Here is a 17,021-nt window from a genome sequence, read left to right as displayed (position 1 = left end):
AAAAAAAAAAAAAAAAAACTTTCCTCCCTGATTCTCTTCTGGAAAACTTTTGCTGTAACGGCATTTGTTCACTTGCAGAGTTAGAACTAGTTTTTGCATCTCTCCTATCTAAAAAAATTATAGATACAAATAAATATTTATGCACATGTTTGAATATACATACATTTGTAGAGAAAATTGAAAACTCCTAAGATTAGTAGCTCTCTGTGACTTCAGGCAAATGCAAATAATTTTTATGTGATGCCTCAATACTAGTCATATTCAAGAGTTTTATTACCTTTTAGTCTAAGCTCTACTCTAAGTAGATAAGTCAGATAATCTCTTTATGATAGTTTTTATATCTGCAAAATTGGACAGATCACTTTTTTTAACCTATACCCCCTTGCTAGGAAGATATATGAAATCACAATTTATAAGTACTTTCAGCTCTCTGAAGGAAGAAAACAAGATTTGTGCCAGGAATTGTGCTCTTATTCAATCCTCAGTTCATTCCTGATAGGTAGGTGATATTATTATTCCCATTTTACAGTTGAGGAAACCAAGGCAGGCAAAGGTTAAGAGAGGTGTCCAGAGCCACACAGATAATAATTCTGAGGTCACATTTGAACCTCAGTCTTATGAACTCTGTGAATTATGGTGCTACCCAGCTGGTTTTTTTTTTGGGGGGGGGAGGGAAAAGGGAATAGAAAGACTAGAGAGTATGAGACAGTACCCTTTCATGTAGGAAAGTTGTCAGATAATCCCATCTTCTTTACGCTCAAGGTCCCTCACTTCTTAATCTATGGATTGAGGAATAGGCTCTACCACTGACTCAGTAGACACATGATTATACGTTCTAGGATTTCAGTTTTACTACAAAGAACAAAGACTCCCTAATATTTTTAGCCATCCTACCTCACAGGATTATGGATTCCATATTAGGGTTCTAGACTAAAAAACAGTCTTAAGTAATTTCCTATTAAATGATTTTTTAGTTCAATCCATAATAAAGGTCTTTTCTATTTTAATCTAAATTCTGACAATATACATTTTGATTCCAAAGTTCTTAGACTTTGAATCAGAATTATTCTTCTCCCCATCCCATGTGCCCCTCACCTCTGAGTGGGTTTGAACAAATATTCTGATGATAACATAAAAATCTGAAGATCTCCTGGGGCCAGATACAACTGGTCAGCACATGACAAACAACTCTCCTACGAAGCAGAAATGATTGTTTCGATGGAGGGCTAGCCAGCCCTAGGCAAAATTATTATGAGTACAATTTGTCTGAGGCAAGCTCCCACTTTCCAGTGCAGGTGTCTTTTCCCTTCTTCTGTGGGCCTCCCACTTAAGCCCATTTCTGTCCTATCACCCCAGGGCCTATCTCTCAGAGAACAACTTGTTCTGGTTAAAAAGCTATCCCTACAGTTTCCCCATAGTGTGTCAATGGCTGATAAGGCCTTAGATGGTATCCATCTGTTGAAGTCCTGTTCCAATGAATACCCAGAGTGTGAATAAATATCTGAAGCCAGGTGGAAAATATGCTTTGCAATCTCCACTTGTTAATCTGAGCATCAGCCTTTTAGGCTAGTATTACAAAATTATTAGCTATCATCATATACCTTCCAGGGCATTTCCCTATCTTAACTATCAATACAGAAATGTTTATCAACACAGAATTATAAATAGTACATTTGTGGTGCTCACCATCATCAACAGAATTGTAAATAGTTGTATTTATCAAAACAGAACATAAATTTATCATACTAGTGTATGATAAAAATAAGAATTAGACCAGTGGTTTCCTGAGGATGGGGACCTCCAGAAGGGAAATTTGCTCAATTAACGTTCAATCCACATGTTCTTAAAACTTAATTGTCTTGGTTGCCTGGGAACATTGGGAAATTAGGCAAGATTTGAATTCAAGTGTTGCTGGCTTTGAGACCAACTAATTCACTCAACTTCTATCATTTTGCCTTTAATCCTGTAGTTACATTTTACTTATTGCCATTAGTGCTGTCAAGTAAATAAGCAAAAGGCTTGGCGTTCATTGAGCACATATTATAGTGTAGTCTATGTGCTCCTAAGTGCACTGAATATCTTTGCTGAGTAAATCCATATTTATAGTAGCTTTCAACCCAAAAGGGGTCAGGTTTGTGAAATAAGTTCCTATTGAGAAATTGAGAAGGTTTGTCTTCCTGCTCTCCAAATCAACTTCTCTTTCCCCTTTTCTGCAGAACACCCCATACTCTTAAACCACTTTGTTTTAATTTTCTGCCCTTCGGTTTCCCCTCTTCCTGGATCTAGCTTCTCAAAATGCACTTTTGTGTTCTAGTCTCCCAAAGACAGCACAACCATCCCACCTTACAACATTTTTTTTTTTTTAAGGAAATAAGTCTGGTACCAAGAATCTGGGAAATTGGTGACAGTGACTCTTACCAATGATCCCCCCACCTTTCCTAGTTTAGAGAGAATAAATTTTCATAGCTACAAAGGAGAATATAACCAAGGAGATGAACACTAAAGTTCCATGTTTGGGTCATTTTAGCAAAAAGGATAAAAAGAAGTATTTTGGAGACTATAAGGAGCTCCAAAAGTCTCCCCACCTTAGAAAAGTCACTTTCCATTTGTAGGTCTACTTTGTACAACTAAAGTCTTGGACAAGATAATCTCTAAAGATTCCTTCCACTTCTAAATCTATTGTCTTTTTACCTTGTTCAATTTATCTTTCCCCAGTTCAACATTTTCACAATTGGTTTATCTGACATATTAGCTTTTTTTTTCAAATAAATTTATTCTGTTATCTTTCATATTTACATAGGCTAAATATCCTCTTGTACCGTTTCCTTTCCCCCTTCTAAGAGGGCTATCAAATATAACAAAGAATATGTTTTAAAAAGAAGAGAAAAGGGGGGAATCAGTAAAACTAATTACTACATTGAACATTCTGACTACACATTTGAAAGTTACGCAGTGGTAATTCTGGCCTACCCAGTAGACCCTTCCTTTCTACAAAGTAGTTTTGTGGAGAGGAAATGGGGTAACATATTAGCTTAAAAAAACTATCCAGAATACTCAGTGGAATTGAAATAGAATAAAACTGACTTGATATTAAAGGAAAAAGTACAGATTTCACAGAAAGTTCTTTCAAAGCCTGAAAGGAGTTTAAATCTCTCTATATGCCTTTTGAATAAAAATTAGGGGTTGTTTGTGCTTGTGGTCAAAAATCCTGCAACTAGGTTATTTTTTTCTTTAAATGTCGTTTGTTGTTTGAAACTAATAATTGAAAGCTCAATATTATCTTGCTCTGTTTATGAATAGACTGGTTTTACCAAAAATCTGGAGAATATGGGATTATGTAGGAATAGTGAAGAAGGAAGCCCAAAGGGAAGAGACTTAGGTGGTAGATTTTCAAAACATTCTTCCAATATTCACTCAGGCTCCTTAAGGTTAAGAAATTAGCCAAAATAACCTAGGATACTTAGAAATTGCTCTCAATTATGGCTAGAAGACACAGGTAGCCATTGAACTCATAATTCTTGGAAAAAGTCTAAAGTCCAAGTCTAAAAAAAGAAAAAAAAAAGGACTTTGGCAATTGAAAGGAAAATAGTTTAATTCAATATCTAATGTCCTATTCTACCTGATGCACTGTATCCTCCATTGCTCAGGTACTGATCTGTCAAATCACTGCCAAAGCATTGCTTAACTATGACAGGATGTTGCAGCTCTCCCTGTTTATTGATTATCTGTAACTATTTCAGATGATTGCTCTTTTTACTACAAAAACAGTCAAGATCACCAGTCAAGATCATCCTGGGTAAATCATTCATGTGAAGAGCAAATGAAATAATATATTTAAAGCCCTGGGCAAATATTAAAGTAATTTAGAAATGATTATTGTTAATATCATTATTAATTAACAAGGCACTAAAACATTCCTATTAGGCTGTGTGGATATGATACAGTACTTTACATTGAAAACATAAGTTAATAAATAGTAATTGAATAGCTGTGATCTAATGTTTTCTTATAACAATATGAAAGAGAACCTTGCATTATGGCTATGTTTTAGCCAAAGGGGAGGAAAAAAAGAAACATTCAGATCAGAAGTATTTTTGAGTTAGAAAATAAAGGGAAATCAGATTACACTTACAATCAACATGAATGTTCCCAAGAATTCTGCAATCATTTCTTTGACCAAGACATTCTTCAGGATTAATTTCTCTTTGAAGGTTTTTCCCAACTTTCTGTCCATTTCCTGATTCTTGTAGCCACAAATCCTAGAAAGAGTAGATAGCACTTGTGAGTAAGAGTAGAAGAAATACTCTTACAGTTAAGATTGGAATGGATGATCCTTGCAGCAGCTGGACTTTTATGACTTCACTGACACATGGAACCTGGAGATTTTGACATCTGCTTACAGATTCATGGAGATAGTCGACAGAATTCTCTGACTGTACAAACATGGACCCAGTGACTCAATGTAACTTAATACTTCATCTGGTGAGGTTTTCATCACCTATTTTCAGTTGTTTGTTTAAATTCGTAAGTTGGAATTTCAATTCTCAAAGCTGATTCTTTTGAGTCCGATGGATTAATCATTACCTTTATTTTCAAGGTAATTTTTTGATGTCCTTTTTTTTTTTTTCCAGGAGATGAGAAAAGAGATGTTATGCTGGATGTCTTGCCAAACCACAATCTACGGGCTTGAGTCCAGAGGAGATTTACATGTTACACAATTACTGCCTTCTAATTTTTTTCTGTTTTGAAGTAAGTAGCTGGGGCGTGGTTTGGAATTGTAAAATCCAAAATATATATGTCTAAAGCAAACATACACTATAAAAACATACTGATCGGTACATCTACAAGCTTCTGGTCCTTTTTTTGTCTTCTTCCAGCATTAATTCAGTCACTTTAGTGAACTTGACTGAGATTGGCCAGGATCTTCTAATCTAGTTTATCAATGGAAAAACTGAAAGAGGAAAGAAATAAAATTAAACATCAACAACAAAAGGATTTACCTTACCTATGTTCAGTTAGTAAGATCACAGAAACTTATATACTAGGGAGATACTTATCCAAGAAAAATTAAGTAGACAATATCTTGAGATTTCTTGGAATTTTTAGATCAATTAAATTTTCTTTTGAGAGAACTTCCTAGTTAAAAATTAAGGGTTTTTTTTGCCATCCTTTCCACTTATAAAGGAACATTTGGGTCCAATAAGAAGGGACTGGATTGTTACAGCCTAAATTTCTATAGTGATGGTTGCTTGCTGAGCCTAATGAATTATATTTAAATGAGAAATTACAGGGAAGGAAACAAAAGACCAATGTGATCTACTTGGTAACAATTCAGAAAAGTTAGCCCTTTCTTAAGAATGAGGTCCAATTACCTTTGGTGGACACAATGAAATTAACTGGCGCACTATTATTTCTAATTCACTCCTGGTCATGTCAGGTACAAAAGTCTTTGTTTCCCAACTTATATGGAATTGAAGAAATAGAATCCACTCATATCTGAGAACCTGAGCTGTATCAAAGGCTTTCTAAAGTCACAAAAACTACTATCAAAATTGTGTTTGGCTTCTCAACCCTCCCAGCAGGTACTGGCTCCTTTCCATGCCCTGTCCTAATGCTGCAGGAGGTCATCATTAATTTCCTTCCAAGGAGGTAGGTAAATTGGAAGGTCCTACTAAGAAAGGAAAGAAAATCAAGGAATAGTACATAGAAACAATGGACTGTTATTCTTTCTGCTAACAAGGAAGGCTTCAGAACAATGATCTAGTGTAACAAATACTTCCTATGGTCTGTTCTATACATTATGAGTTAGTAAGACAGTATGGTTTAGGACATTGGATATTAGTTTTGGAATCAATTCAAATCTTTCCTTAAAGATTAATTAGAGATGTGATCATCGACAAATTTTTTTGAACTTTAGTTTCCACATTTTTGAGATGAAAAAAGTAATGTCTATACTACTTGTCTCTCATAACTTTTTGTTTGTAACTTAAATGCTGTAATTATTTTTATTATTTTACATTATAGGTGTGAGAAAAGAGGTCAGCCAAATTATAATAGGATATTTACATTTCTTTTTTTTTCTGTCATCAAGAAAAAAAGCACTCTTTGATTTCTCTCTCCAGGCAATTGGTGGCATAGTGGATAACTATCCATTTCCTGATTAAGCCTGGAATCAGGAAAACCTGAATTCAAATATAACCTCAGATACTTATTAGCTGAATGTGTCTGGGCAAGTCACTTAACCACTGTTTGCCTGTTTCCTTGACTTTATTTTTTTTTTTTTTATTTTTTTTTTTTTTTTAATTTGAAGAATTTTATTGGTTTATTTCCCTCTATGTTTTTTGTACTTCTCCCATAGTTTGTCTGCCTTTTTCAGAAATACAAAAAAGAGACCAAGTCCAGGAATATGAGTGTTGAAAAGATGGAACAAATTGATGCAAAGATGGATATTTATATATCTGTGTGTGTATATAAACACATATGTCCATACATATAGATGTGTATACACGTTTATATACAAACAAATTCATGTATGTATCCTCATACATATTCTTATGCAGTGTCCTCCTGATTCTCCCTTATGCCCCCTCCCTAGAGCATTTTTAGCATTCTAGTCAAGCACATGCACTAATGCCTCCTTCCAAGCATGCACAGATATCTTGATTCCTTCCTGTCAGCTATAATGATGCAAGAATTCGTATTGTGTATTTTAATTGGCTGCTGGATGGGAACCTATGGACGTACTAAAAAAAGATCACCTGCTCTCCTTCCTTCCTACTTTGAGGTATAAAGACGATTTGAAGCTATACAAAGGAGTCTCAGGTTGAAAGAATGGTGGTATCCTTATTCCCTACTCAGTCTCTTCCAGTCATGAGCATATATCCTATTGAGACAAGATGGGGACTGAGGTGGTACCATTTCTATTTTATTGTGTTTCCTTCCCCAACTATATAGTAATGACCTCAAGACAGGTAAGTCCAGGCAATCATTTAAGTTTCAGAAGGTCACAATATTCTGGGAACCTAAGGAAGGAATGGCTACATTGTGTGTGTGTATATATATATATATATATATATATATATATATATATATATAGGCAATATATAGAAATTCTAGAAGCAGCTGTTGAAGCAGGCAATATCTAATAGAAGAGTCAGCATCAGAAAGAAAGGAGCCTCTGGAAAAGAAGATCATTCTTGCATCATGCTTGGCAAATTATGGGTGGAGATCAGTAGAGATAAAATGTAAAGTAGCTAATTAGCAAAATTGCTGAACAGTATTATGTCCTGATGAGGCTTACTACCATCCCCATTCCCCAGAAGATTGTAGTCTGGATATAAGTTGACTTTCTGAATCCTTTTAAAATCATTTGGTTAATGCACATTGTGATTATCATGTGCTTATTTTTCCTGTGTAGGAATAAAATGACCTGCCCTATACCTGATTCATAAGAATCAGCTATACTATGAATGTTAAGGAATATTACTGTTCTGTAAGAAATGACCAGCGGGATGAATACAGAGAGGCTTGGAGAGACTTACATGAACTGATGCTGAGTGAAATGAGGAGAACCAAGAGATCATTATACATTTCAACAATAATACTATATGATGATCAATTCTGATGGAAATGGCTCTCTTCAGCAATGAGAGGATCCAAATCAGTTCCAATTAATTTGTAATTAACAGAACCAGCTACACTCAGAGAAAGAACACTGGGAAATGAGTGTGGACCACAACATAGCATTTACACTCTTTCTGTTTTGTGAGCTTGAATTTTTGTTTTGTCCTCTCAGATTATTTTTGCCTTCTTTCCAAATCCAATCTTTCTTGTACAGCAAGATAACTGTATTAATATGTATACATATATTGTATTTAACATATACTTTAATATATTTAATATGTATGGGACTACCTGCCATCTAGGGGAGGGGATGGAGGGAAGGAGGGGAAAAGTTGAAATAGAAGTTTTTGGAAGGATCAGTGTTGAAAAATTACCCATGCACATGTTGTGTATATAAAAAGCTATAATAAAAAAAAGAATCAGCTGTACTTCCCCCTCTTTTAGGGAAATGCTAAATTAGAGCCTAAAATAGAATTGTTCTCAAAGTAGTGAGGACAGAAATGAAAAGTCAATGAAAATGAGAAGTGGGAAATCTTCTCCCTTTATAGAAAAATCATCCTTCCCCAGCAATGTACCTGGTACAGGACTAAATGGCTGGATACAAAGTAAAGAGAAGTGCCCTCAGCCTTGCCAGGCAAGATGTACTTTCATATGATGCATAAACTTGAACATATCTACAGATATATATTTATGTGAGCATATATATATATATATATATATATATATATATATGTAGAAGTATAAGTTATTTTGTATACATATGCACATGTATGTACATACTGCTTCCTTGCCAATTTTTTTAGTCTATAGTTTTCTTTCTCAGTTTTCGATCTACCTGGTTTAGGTATCAGTACCATGTCTGTGTCATAGAAGGAATTTGGTAGGACTCCTTCAATCCCTATTTTTTCAAATAGTTTACATAGCATTGGAGTTAGTTGTTCTTTAAATGTTTGGTAGAATTCACCTGTAAATCCATCTGGTCCTGGGGACTTTTTCTTAGGAAGTTGGTTAATAGCTTGGTCTATTTCTTTTTCTGAGATGGGACTATTTAGACTACTTACTTCTTCCTCTGTTAATCTGGGCAAGCTATATTTTTGAAGGTATTCTTCCATTTCATTTAAGTTATCGAGTTTATCGGCATAAAGTTGAGCAAAGTAGCTCCTAACTATTGTTCTAATTTCCTCTTCATTAGTGGTGAGTTCACCCTTTTCATTTTCAAGACTATCAATTTGCTTTTTCTCTTTCCTTTTTTTAATCAGGTTTACTAAGGGTTTGTCTATTTTGTTGGTTTTTTCATAAAACCAACTCTTAGTTTTATTAATTAATTCAATAGTTTTTTTACTTTCAATTTTATTAATCTCACCTTTTATTTTTTGAATTTCAAGTTTTGTGTTTGTCTGGGGGTTTTTAATTTGTTCCTTTTCTAGCAATTTTAGTTGTAAACCCAATTCGTTGGCCCTCTCTTTCTCTATTTTATGCAGGTAGGCCTGTAGAGATATAAAACTTCCCCTAATTACTGCTTTGTCTCATTATTGTCATTTTCTTGGGTGAAGTTATTAATTATGTCTATGATTTGCTGTTTTACCCAATCATTCTTTAGTATAAGATTATTTAGTTTCCAATTATTTTTTGGTCTATTTTCCCCTGGCTTTTTATTAAATGTTATTTTGATTGCATTATGGTCTGAAAAGGATGCATTTACTATTTCTGCCTTACTGCATTTGATTTTGAGGTTTTTATGCCCTAGTATATGATCAATTTTTGTATAGGTTCCATGAACTGCTGAGAAGAAAGAATATTCCTTTCTGTCTCCATTTAGCTTTCGCCAAAGATCTATCATATCAAACTTTTCTAGTATTCTATTTACCTCTTTGACTTCTTTCTTATTTATTTTGTGGTTTGATTTATCTAATTCTGATAGTGCAAGGTTGAGATCTCCCGCTATTATAGTTTTGCTATCTATTTCCTCTTGCAGCTCTCTTAATTTCTCTTTTAAGAATTTAGATGCTGCACCACTTGGTGCATACATGTTTAATATTGATACTGCTTCACTATTGATGCTTCCCTTTAGCAGGATATAATGCCCTTCCTTATCTCTTTTAATTAGATCAATTTTTGTTTTTGCTTGATCTGAGATGAGGATGGCTACTCCTGCTTTTTTGGTTTTGCCTGAAGCATAATAGATTCTGCTCCACCCTTTTACTTTTAGTTTGAATGTCTCATCCTGTTTCAGGTGTGTTTCCTGTAAACAACATATAGTAGGATTCTGACTTTTAATCCAGTCTGCTAACTGCTTCCTCTTTATGAGGCAGTTTGCCCCATTCACATTTATGGTTAGAAGGACTAATTCTATATTGCTTGCCATCCTATTAACCCCTGCTTATGCTTTTCCCCTTTCCTTCCCTTTTACCCTCCTATCCAGTATTAAACTGGTAAACACCACTTGCTTTTCACAGCCCTCCCTTTTTAGGATCCCTCCCCCACCTTAAAGATCCTCCCCTTATTTTACCCCTTTTCCTCGAAATTACTGTATTCCCTTCCCCTTAGCTTACTCCTTCCCTTTCACTTTTCAATGAAGTGGAAGAAGTTTCACCATAAATCGAATATGTCTATTGATACACGCTATGTTCATCTCCCTCCTTTCTTTCTCTCAGATATAATAGGTTACCTTTGCCTCTTCATGAGATGTAGTACCACCACTTTATACTTTTTTATGATATAATCTCCTTTCTACCTCTAGTTTCTAAGACAAATTGTACATATGTTCTTTACATATTTTTTTGACAGAAGTATAGTTCTCAAGATTTCTTTTTACCTTTTTTAGAAGTCTCTTGAGTTCTGTATTTGAAGATCAAACCTCTTATGTAGTCTGGTTTTTTCATCAAAAATAGATGGAATTCATTTATTTCGTTAAATGTCCATCTTCTTCCCTGGAAAACGATGCTCATTCTTGCTGGGTAAGTTATTCTTGGCTGCATACCAAGTTCCTTAGCCTTTCGGAATATCATGTTCCAGGCCCTGCGTTCTTTTAATGTCGATGCTGCTAGATCCTGTGTTATCCTTATTGTGGATCCTCCATATCTGAATTGTTTTTTTCTAGCAGCTTCCAATATCTTTTCCTTTGTCTGATGGTTCTTGAACTTGGCCACTATATTTCTTGGCGTTTTGATTTTAGGGTCCCTTTCAGTAGGTGATCGATGAATTTTCTCAATGTCTATTTTACCCTCTGTTTCCAAAACGTCTGGGCAGTTCTCTTTGATAATTTCCTCGAAAATGGTGTCCAAGCTCTTTTTTTCCTCCCATTTTTCAGGGAGTCCGATTATTCTCAAATTGTCTCTCCTGGATCTGTTTTCCAGGTCTGTTGTCTTTCTGGTAAGGTACTTGACAGTCTTTTCAATTGTTTCATTTCTCTGGTTTTGCTTGACTCCCTCTTGGTTTCTCCTTGAGTCATTCATTTCTACTTGTTCCAGTCTAATTTTCAATGATGTATTTTCTTCACTCACTTTTTTTATATCTCTTTGTAATTGTCCAATTGAGTTTTTATCTTCTATGGAATTTTTTTCCATTGTATCCATTTTATTTTTTAGAGAGCTGATTTCTTTTTCCAGCTCTCTAATCCTGTTTTCCTTGGAGTTGTTTACCTTTTCCAGCTCACTAATCCTGTTTTCCTTGGAGTTGTTTACCTTTTCCAGCTCACTAATCTTGTTTCTCAATGATTTGATTTCTTTATCCATTCTGTCTTTGAATGCATGGGATGACTTCTCCAGGCTCTCTTGCCAAGCTTCCCTTTCCTTTTCCCATTTCTCTTCCAGATCTCTTGTGAGAGCCTTTTTGATTTCCTCTATGAGGTTCTTTTGTATTGAGGAGCAGCTTATATCCCTCCCAGGGGATACATCTGGGGACATTCTGTTCCTAGTCTCCTCAGCATTTGAAGTCTGCTCCCTCTCCACACAGAAGCTGTCAATGGTTAGAGCCCTTTTGAATTTTTTGTTCATTTTGTCAGAGTAGGAATCAAAGAAAACAAACTGACAAGAGAAACAATTGGTCTGTTTTGCGGGGGATGGGGCTGGATGGTATTAATGGGCTTCCTCTACAGACTGGGGGTAGGGCAGCAGAGAGCCACTAACAGAACAGCAATGACTGTACTGAGTCTGCGCTCTGAGGCTCTGAGAACGCACCGAGTCAGTCCAGGTGGGGGTTGGGGGTGGCCGGGCTCTGAGAGACGCTGGCTTTCTGGGGTTTTAATCTTCACCTCCGGTGTTTACACCCTCTCTGCTGCTCCTGGCTTGCTGCCAAGACGGAGTATCCACACTGGGGCAAAAGCCCTTTCGCAGAAACTGCAGAGATCGTACCCCTCCCCCTCCGGTCTGAGCTGTGTGAGCTGCCTGTCTTGCTCTGGCTGTCTGCCCTCAGTCTGCGCCCAGTCTGATTGACCCTCCCCCGAACAAACACAGACCTTTTCTGGCGACTTTCAAGGATGTCTTCTCTTGGTGATAATTTGTGGATTTCTTTCTGGGTCAAGCATTAAGTCAGAGGCTTGTCATGAAGTAAGTTCTCGTTTCCTTGACTTTAAATTGAGTTTAATGGTAACACCTACCTCATAGTGTTGTTTGTGAGGTTCAAATGACATAATATGTGTTAAAAATATTTAGCACAGTGCTTGGCGCATAGTTGATGTATAAAAATATTTGATTCCTCCCTCTTTTCTGGTTTTTCACATCCCAAATACCTAAACAGATTCACCTAAACTTTGGGACCAATCACAAAAATCTACAAGCTCATGAGAGGAAAGGGATGGTAGTGATATCTACATATACATAATTCCTTCCTTCATGGCCAATTACTTGCTAACTCATCTCTGAGATGTTTGTTAATAGTTAAATATCTTTCAACTCCTAACCTTGTATTTCTGTATTTATGCATGCATTCATTCATTCGACATACATAAGGGACCTACTACATGTAAATTCACTGCACTAGCTGCTATGGGTATGGAGAAGGCGAATTACATGTTTGACAGAGTGGGCAGCTAGGTGGGCAGTGGAGAGTGCTGGGCCTGAAGTCAAGAAGATTCATTTTCCTGAGTTCAAATCTGACTTCAAATACTTCCTAGCTATGCAGCTCTGAGCAAGCCACTTAACCCTGTTTGCCTCAATTTCTCATCTGTAAAATAAGCTGCAGAAGGAAGTGGCAAACCACTCCAGTACCTCTGCTAAGACAACTGAAATGAGGTCATGAAGATTCAGATATAACTGAAAAAAAGACTGAACAACAACACTTGACAATTTCTAAAGAAGGTCGCAGAAGAATGAAAGAAGTTTGACATATATATATATATATGTATGTAATTATACATATAGGCATACACACATATATACACACATAATGTCTATAACTACAGAGATAGAAAAAATATATTAAAAAAGGAAAAAATAGGCAAGTTTCTCCCAGCTATTGGCAATCAGGGCAAGTTTCTTGGAAAATGTTGGTGTTCAGTATAACCTTGGAGGATGAGCAAGATTTCAAGTAAAGAGTGTTCCTTTGCCTAAAGAACTAAAAATAAACAAAGGAATGAATGAGTGAATAAAGAAAATTAAAAGAAAAAAAATAGCCATTCATGCTCTTTAAACCAGCAATATCACTACAAGTTCTGTATCCCAAAGAGATTAAATAAATAGGAAAAGGACCCACATGTACAAAAGTATTTATAGCAGCTCTTTTTGTGGTGGCAAAGCATACCCACTAATTGTAGAATGGCTGAGTAAGTTATGATTGTGAAGGAATATTGCCATGTTTTTAAAAATGACAAAGGAGATGATTTCAGAAAAACCTGGGAAGGCATATGAGCTAATACACAGTGAGGTGAGCACAAGTGGGAAAATATTGTATAGAGTGATAACGTTATAAAGATAATCAACTGAAACTTAAGTTACTCTGATCAATATGAAGAACCATGACAATTCCAAAGGGTTGAAGATTTTTTTAAAATGACTTTCACCTCCAAGGTGAGAACTGATGACCTTTTTTTCCCTGAGGCAATTGGAGTTAAATGACTTGTCCAGCTCGGAAGTATTAAGTGTCTGAGATCACATTTGAACTCAGGTCCTCCTGACTTCAGGGCTGGTGCTCTATCCACTGCGCCACATAGCTGCCCCTGAATTTTTCTTTTCCACTTTATTTTTATTGCTTTTTTTGCCTCCCTCAATGTGGCTAAGAAAGGAATATGTTTTGCCTGTTTCCATTTGTGGGGACGGAATAACGGGAGAAAGAAAATAAAAAAACAAAATTACAAAATCAAATAAAGCTTCTTCCTTGACAAAAACAGGGTAGTCAGACAGCAATTAATGAAACATTAGATGTTGTTCAATTGTTTACAATTCTTCTTGACCCAATTTTGGGGTTTCCTTGACAGATACTGGAGTGATTTGCCATTTCCTTCTCCAGCTCATTTTACAAATGAAGAAACTGAAGCAAATGGCATTAAGTGACTTGCCCAAGATCATACAGCCAGTAAATGTCTGAGGCCAGAAATGAACTCAGGAAGATGAGTCCTCCTGACTCTAGCCCCTGCACTCTCTCCACCACCTAGCTGCTGTATCAGATGCTTACGATGCTTACTACTATATCCACTGAAAAGTCCTAGGGATACAAAGACAGAAGTGAAACAGTTCTTTTCCTCAAAGAACTTCCTCTAATGGGGGGTGGGGTAGAAAAGGAAGGGAAGAGAGATGAAAGGGAACAGATGCATGTATTAACTACCTCCAACCTATCAGGCACTATCCTAGGTATTTTAGAAATATTTGGTTTGAATCTTACTGCAACACTATCAGGTAGGTGCTGTTATTAGTTCTATTTTATAGTTGAAGAAACTGAGGCAGATAGGTTCCAAAAGATTTGACTAGGTCACACAGCTAGAAAGTGTCTGAAAGAGATAAAACAGTATATACATAATGTACAGAAAATTAATATAGGATGGCTGGAGACAGCTGATGCCATAATGAAGAGAGCAGTAGGTCTAGAGGCAGAAGACTCAAATTTAAATCCAGCTTCAGACACTTGCTAGCTGTGTCTCAGTAAAATGTGAATAAAAATAGTCTTTTAACCTCTCCAGAATGATGTGAGGATCAAATGAAATAATAATTGCAGTGCTTAGCACAGTGCCTAACACATAGTAGGTTCTATTGTAGGTGCTATTTTAATTATTATTTATTATATTGTCACTGTTTCCTGATCCATCTATTTGCATTTTCTCCCTCTTGAATTTACTTGTTATATATTTGCATTCCTTCTCTCCCCAAGGACAGATTGAACTCCTAGAAGAAAGGAAAATGTTCTATCACTTATCACAGTGCCTGAACCACTGCAAGTACTTAAATAGATTATATTGTTACTGTTATTATCAAGTGTACTAATAGCAGAGTTTCTTTGGAGAACAGTAAGTAATCCAGTTTGGTTGGATCAAAGGCTCAGAAAATTGTGGATCTAGAAGGAAGCTCATCTAGTCCAACCACCTTATTTTATAGATGAGGAAGCTGAGATCCCAGGAGGTAAAAGGCCCCAAAGTGGCAGAGCCGGAGCCTCTGAATTCTGACCTAGTAAGTCTTGTATAAAGGTTAGTTAATATTTATTGCACAGAGGGAAGCAAGACTAGAAAGGTAACTTGGCATTAGCTCATGGGAAACCTTAGATATCTGTGTATGATAAGTTTGTACTTTATTCTATAATTAATGAGGTAACATCCCAGTTTTGGTGAAAATACTATGTTGTGATCCACATTCAGCCTCACAGTCCCCTGTGCGGGTGCAGATGGCTTTCTCCATCTCTAATTCACCTCATTGTTGAAGATGGCCACGTCCATCAGAATTGATCATCACATAATCTTGTTGTTGAAGTACACAACGATCTCCTGGTCCTACTCATTTCACTCAGCATCAGTTCATGTAAGTCACTCCGGGCCTTTCTGAAATCATCCTCTTGGCCATTTCTTACAGAACAATAACATTCTATAACATTCATATACCACAATTTATTCAGCCAATCTCCAACTGATGGGCATCCATTCATTTTCCAGTTTCTTGCCACCACAAAAAGGGCTGCCACAAACATTCTTGCATATACAGGTCCTTTTCCCTACTTTAAGATCTCTTTGGAATATAAGCCCAGTAGAAACACTGCTGGATCAAAGGGTATGCACAGTTTGATAGCCCTTTGGTCATAGATCATTCCAGTTTTGGAACGGGGAAAGACATGACCAGGTTGTGATTTGGGGAGATTGTTTTGGCAGTAGTGTGTAGAATGGAATGAATAGGAAAAGCTACTGAAAATGGGGAGGTTAACTAGTAAGCTACTGGAGCAGTCAAGATAAAAGTACCACAGTATGGTTGAATTCCTGGCATGAAGATTTGAACTACAGTGGTGATGATGGAAATGGAAAGAGGGAGATAGATTGTAAGCTCCTTGAGGGCTATTCCACTTTTGTTTTTGTATTCCCACAAATAATAGATACTAATAATACCTTGTGTGTAGGAAGAATGTAGGAATAGATGGAAGACCAGCTCAGTTCCCTAGATTCTTTCAAAGCACTGCTTAGGAGCCCCTTCCTCTGTGAAGTCTTTCCTGATCCCTCTATTTGCACGTTCTCCCTCTTGAATTTACTTATTATATATTTGCATTCCCTCTTCTCCCCAGGTACAGATTGAACTCCTAGAAGAAAGGAAAGTTCCATCACCTATCACAGTGCCTGGACCACTGCCAGTACTTAAATATTTATTGAATTGAATTACCTAAAAGGTAATAAATAAAAGGCATAAAAGGTAGCATCAGTATAAGATTTTGAATGCAGGTCTTTTTATTATAAATCATGCATTCTTTCCACCAGGCTGACTTGAATTGACCATAGAATACAGCATCACATTGTTTTTTAATGTCCAAAGCAACCAATGCAATGTTGGACACATCATAAGTACTTCATAAATACTTACTAAATTGGGATGTACCCCTAGCTATCAAATGCCACAGAAAACATACTCTCACCATGCCTCACCCATTTCAGGAGATCTTTAAATATAGAAATAATCTTTGACTTAATCAATATGCTTATTCTTACTTATACAAATCATAACTCTTCCACATCCTTAATAGATGGTACCTTGAATTTCCATGATCAAAAAATACATGTCCTCTTGGCCAGACTTTTCAGTGATGGTTCTCTCTGAACTTAGCAGCTTCAACTGCTTCTCAGATTCTCCTTGTCACCAGCCCTTTTCTGTTTGGTAGCATTTGCCAGAATTTTACTTTGCAATCTTAGTTTTGAAGAAAGTTGTCACTAGAAACAATTATAGCAAGTGTGATGAAGAAAGAGAAGGCTCAAATACTGCCTCTACTATCTGCTGCCTTTA

At 36.3% G+C, this 17,021-nt stretch overlaps 1 protein-coding gene and 1 long non-coding RNA gene across 2 annotated transcripts in view; one reads left to right on the top strand and one right to left on the bottom strand.

The window, feature by feature from the left end:
* Positions 1–4,704, bottom strand: part of AQP9 (aquaporin 9) — a 57,366-nt gene extending 52,662 nt beyond the window's left edge. The window contains exons 1-2 of the mRNA XM_074294630.1: positions 4,585–4,704; positions 4,133–4,259 (exon numbers count right to left, since the gene is read on the bottom strand). Coding sequence (XP_074150731.1) covers positions 4,133–4,234 — 102 coding nt within the window. The 5' untranslated portion in view covers positions 4,235–4,259; positions 4,585–4,704. The remainder of the gene's footprint in view (positions 1–4,132; positions 4,260–4,584) is intronic.
* On the top strand, positions 4,443–16,435 carry LOC141558036 (uncharacterized). Its single transcript, XR_012486938.1, has 3 exons — positions 4,443–4,524; positions 4,632–4,749; positions 16,312–16,435. It is a non-coding gene; the product is annotated as an uncharacterized LOC141558036 (long non-coding RNA).
* Positions 16,436–17,021: the final 586 nt, after the last annotated feature.

This window comes from Sminthopsis crassicaudata, chromosome 2 (genome assembly GCF_048593235.1).
Source record: "Sminthopsis crassicaudata isolate SCR6 chromosome 2, ASM4859323v1, whole genome shotgun sequence".
NCBI lineage: Eukaryota > Metazoa > Chordata > Mammalia > Dasyuromorphia > Dasyuridae > Sminthopsis > Sminthopsis crassicaudata.
Note: the sequence above shows the minus strand (reverse complement) of the source record. Positions and strands in the feature narration are given on the sequence as shown.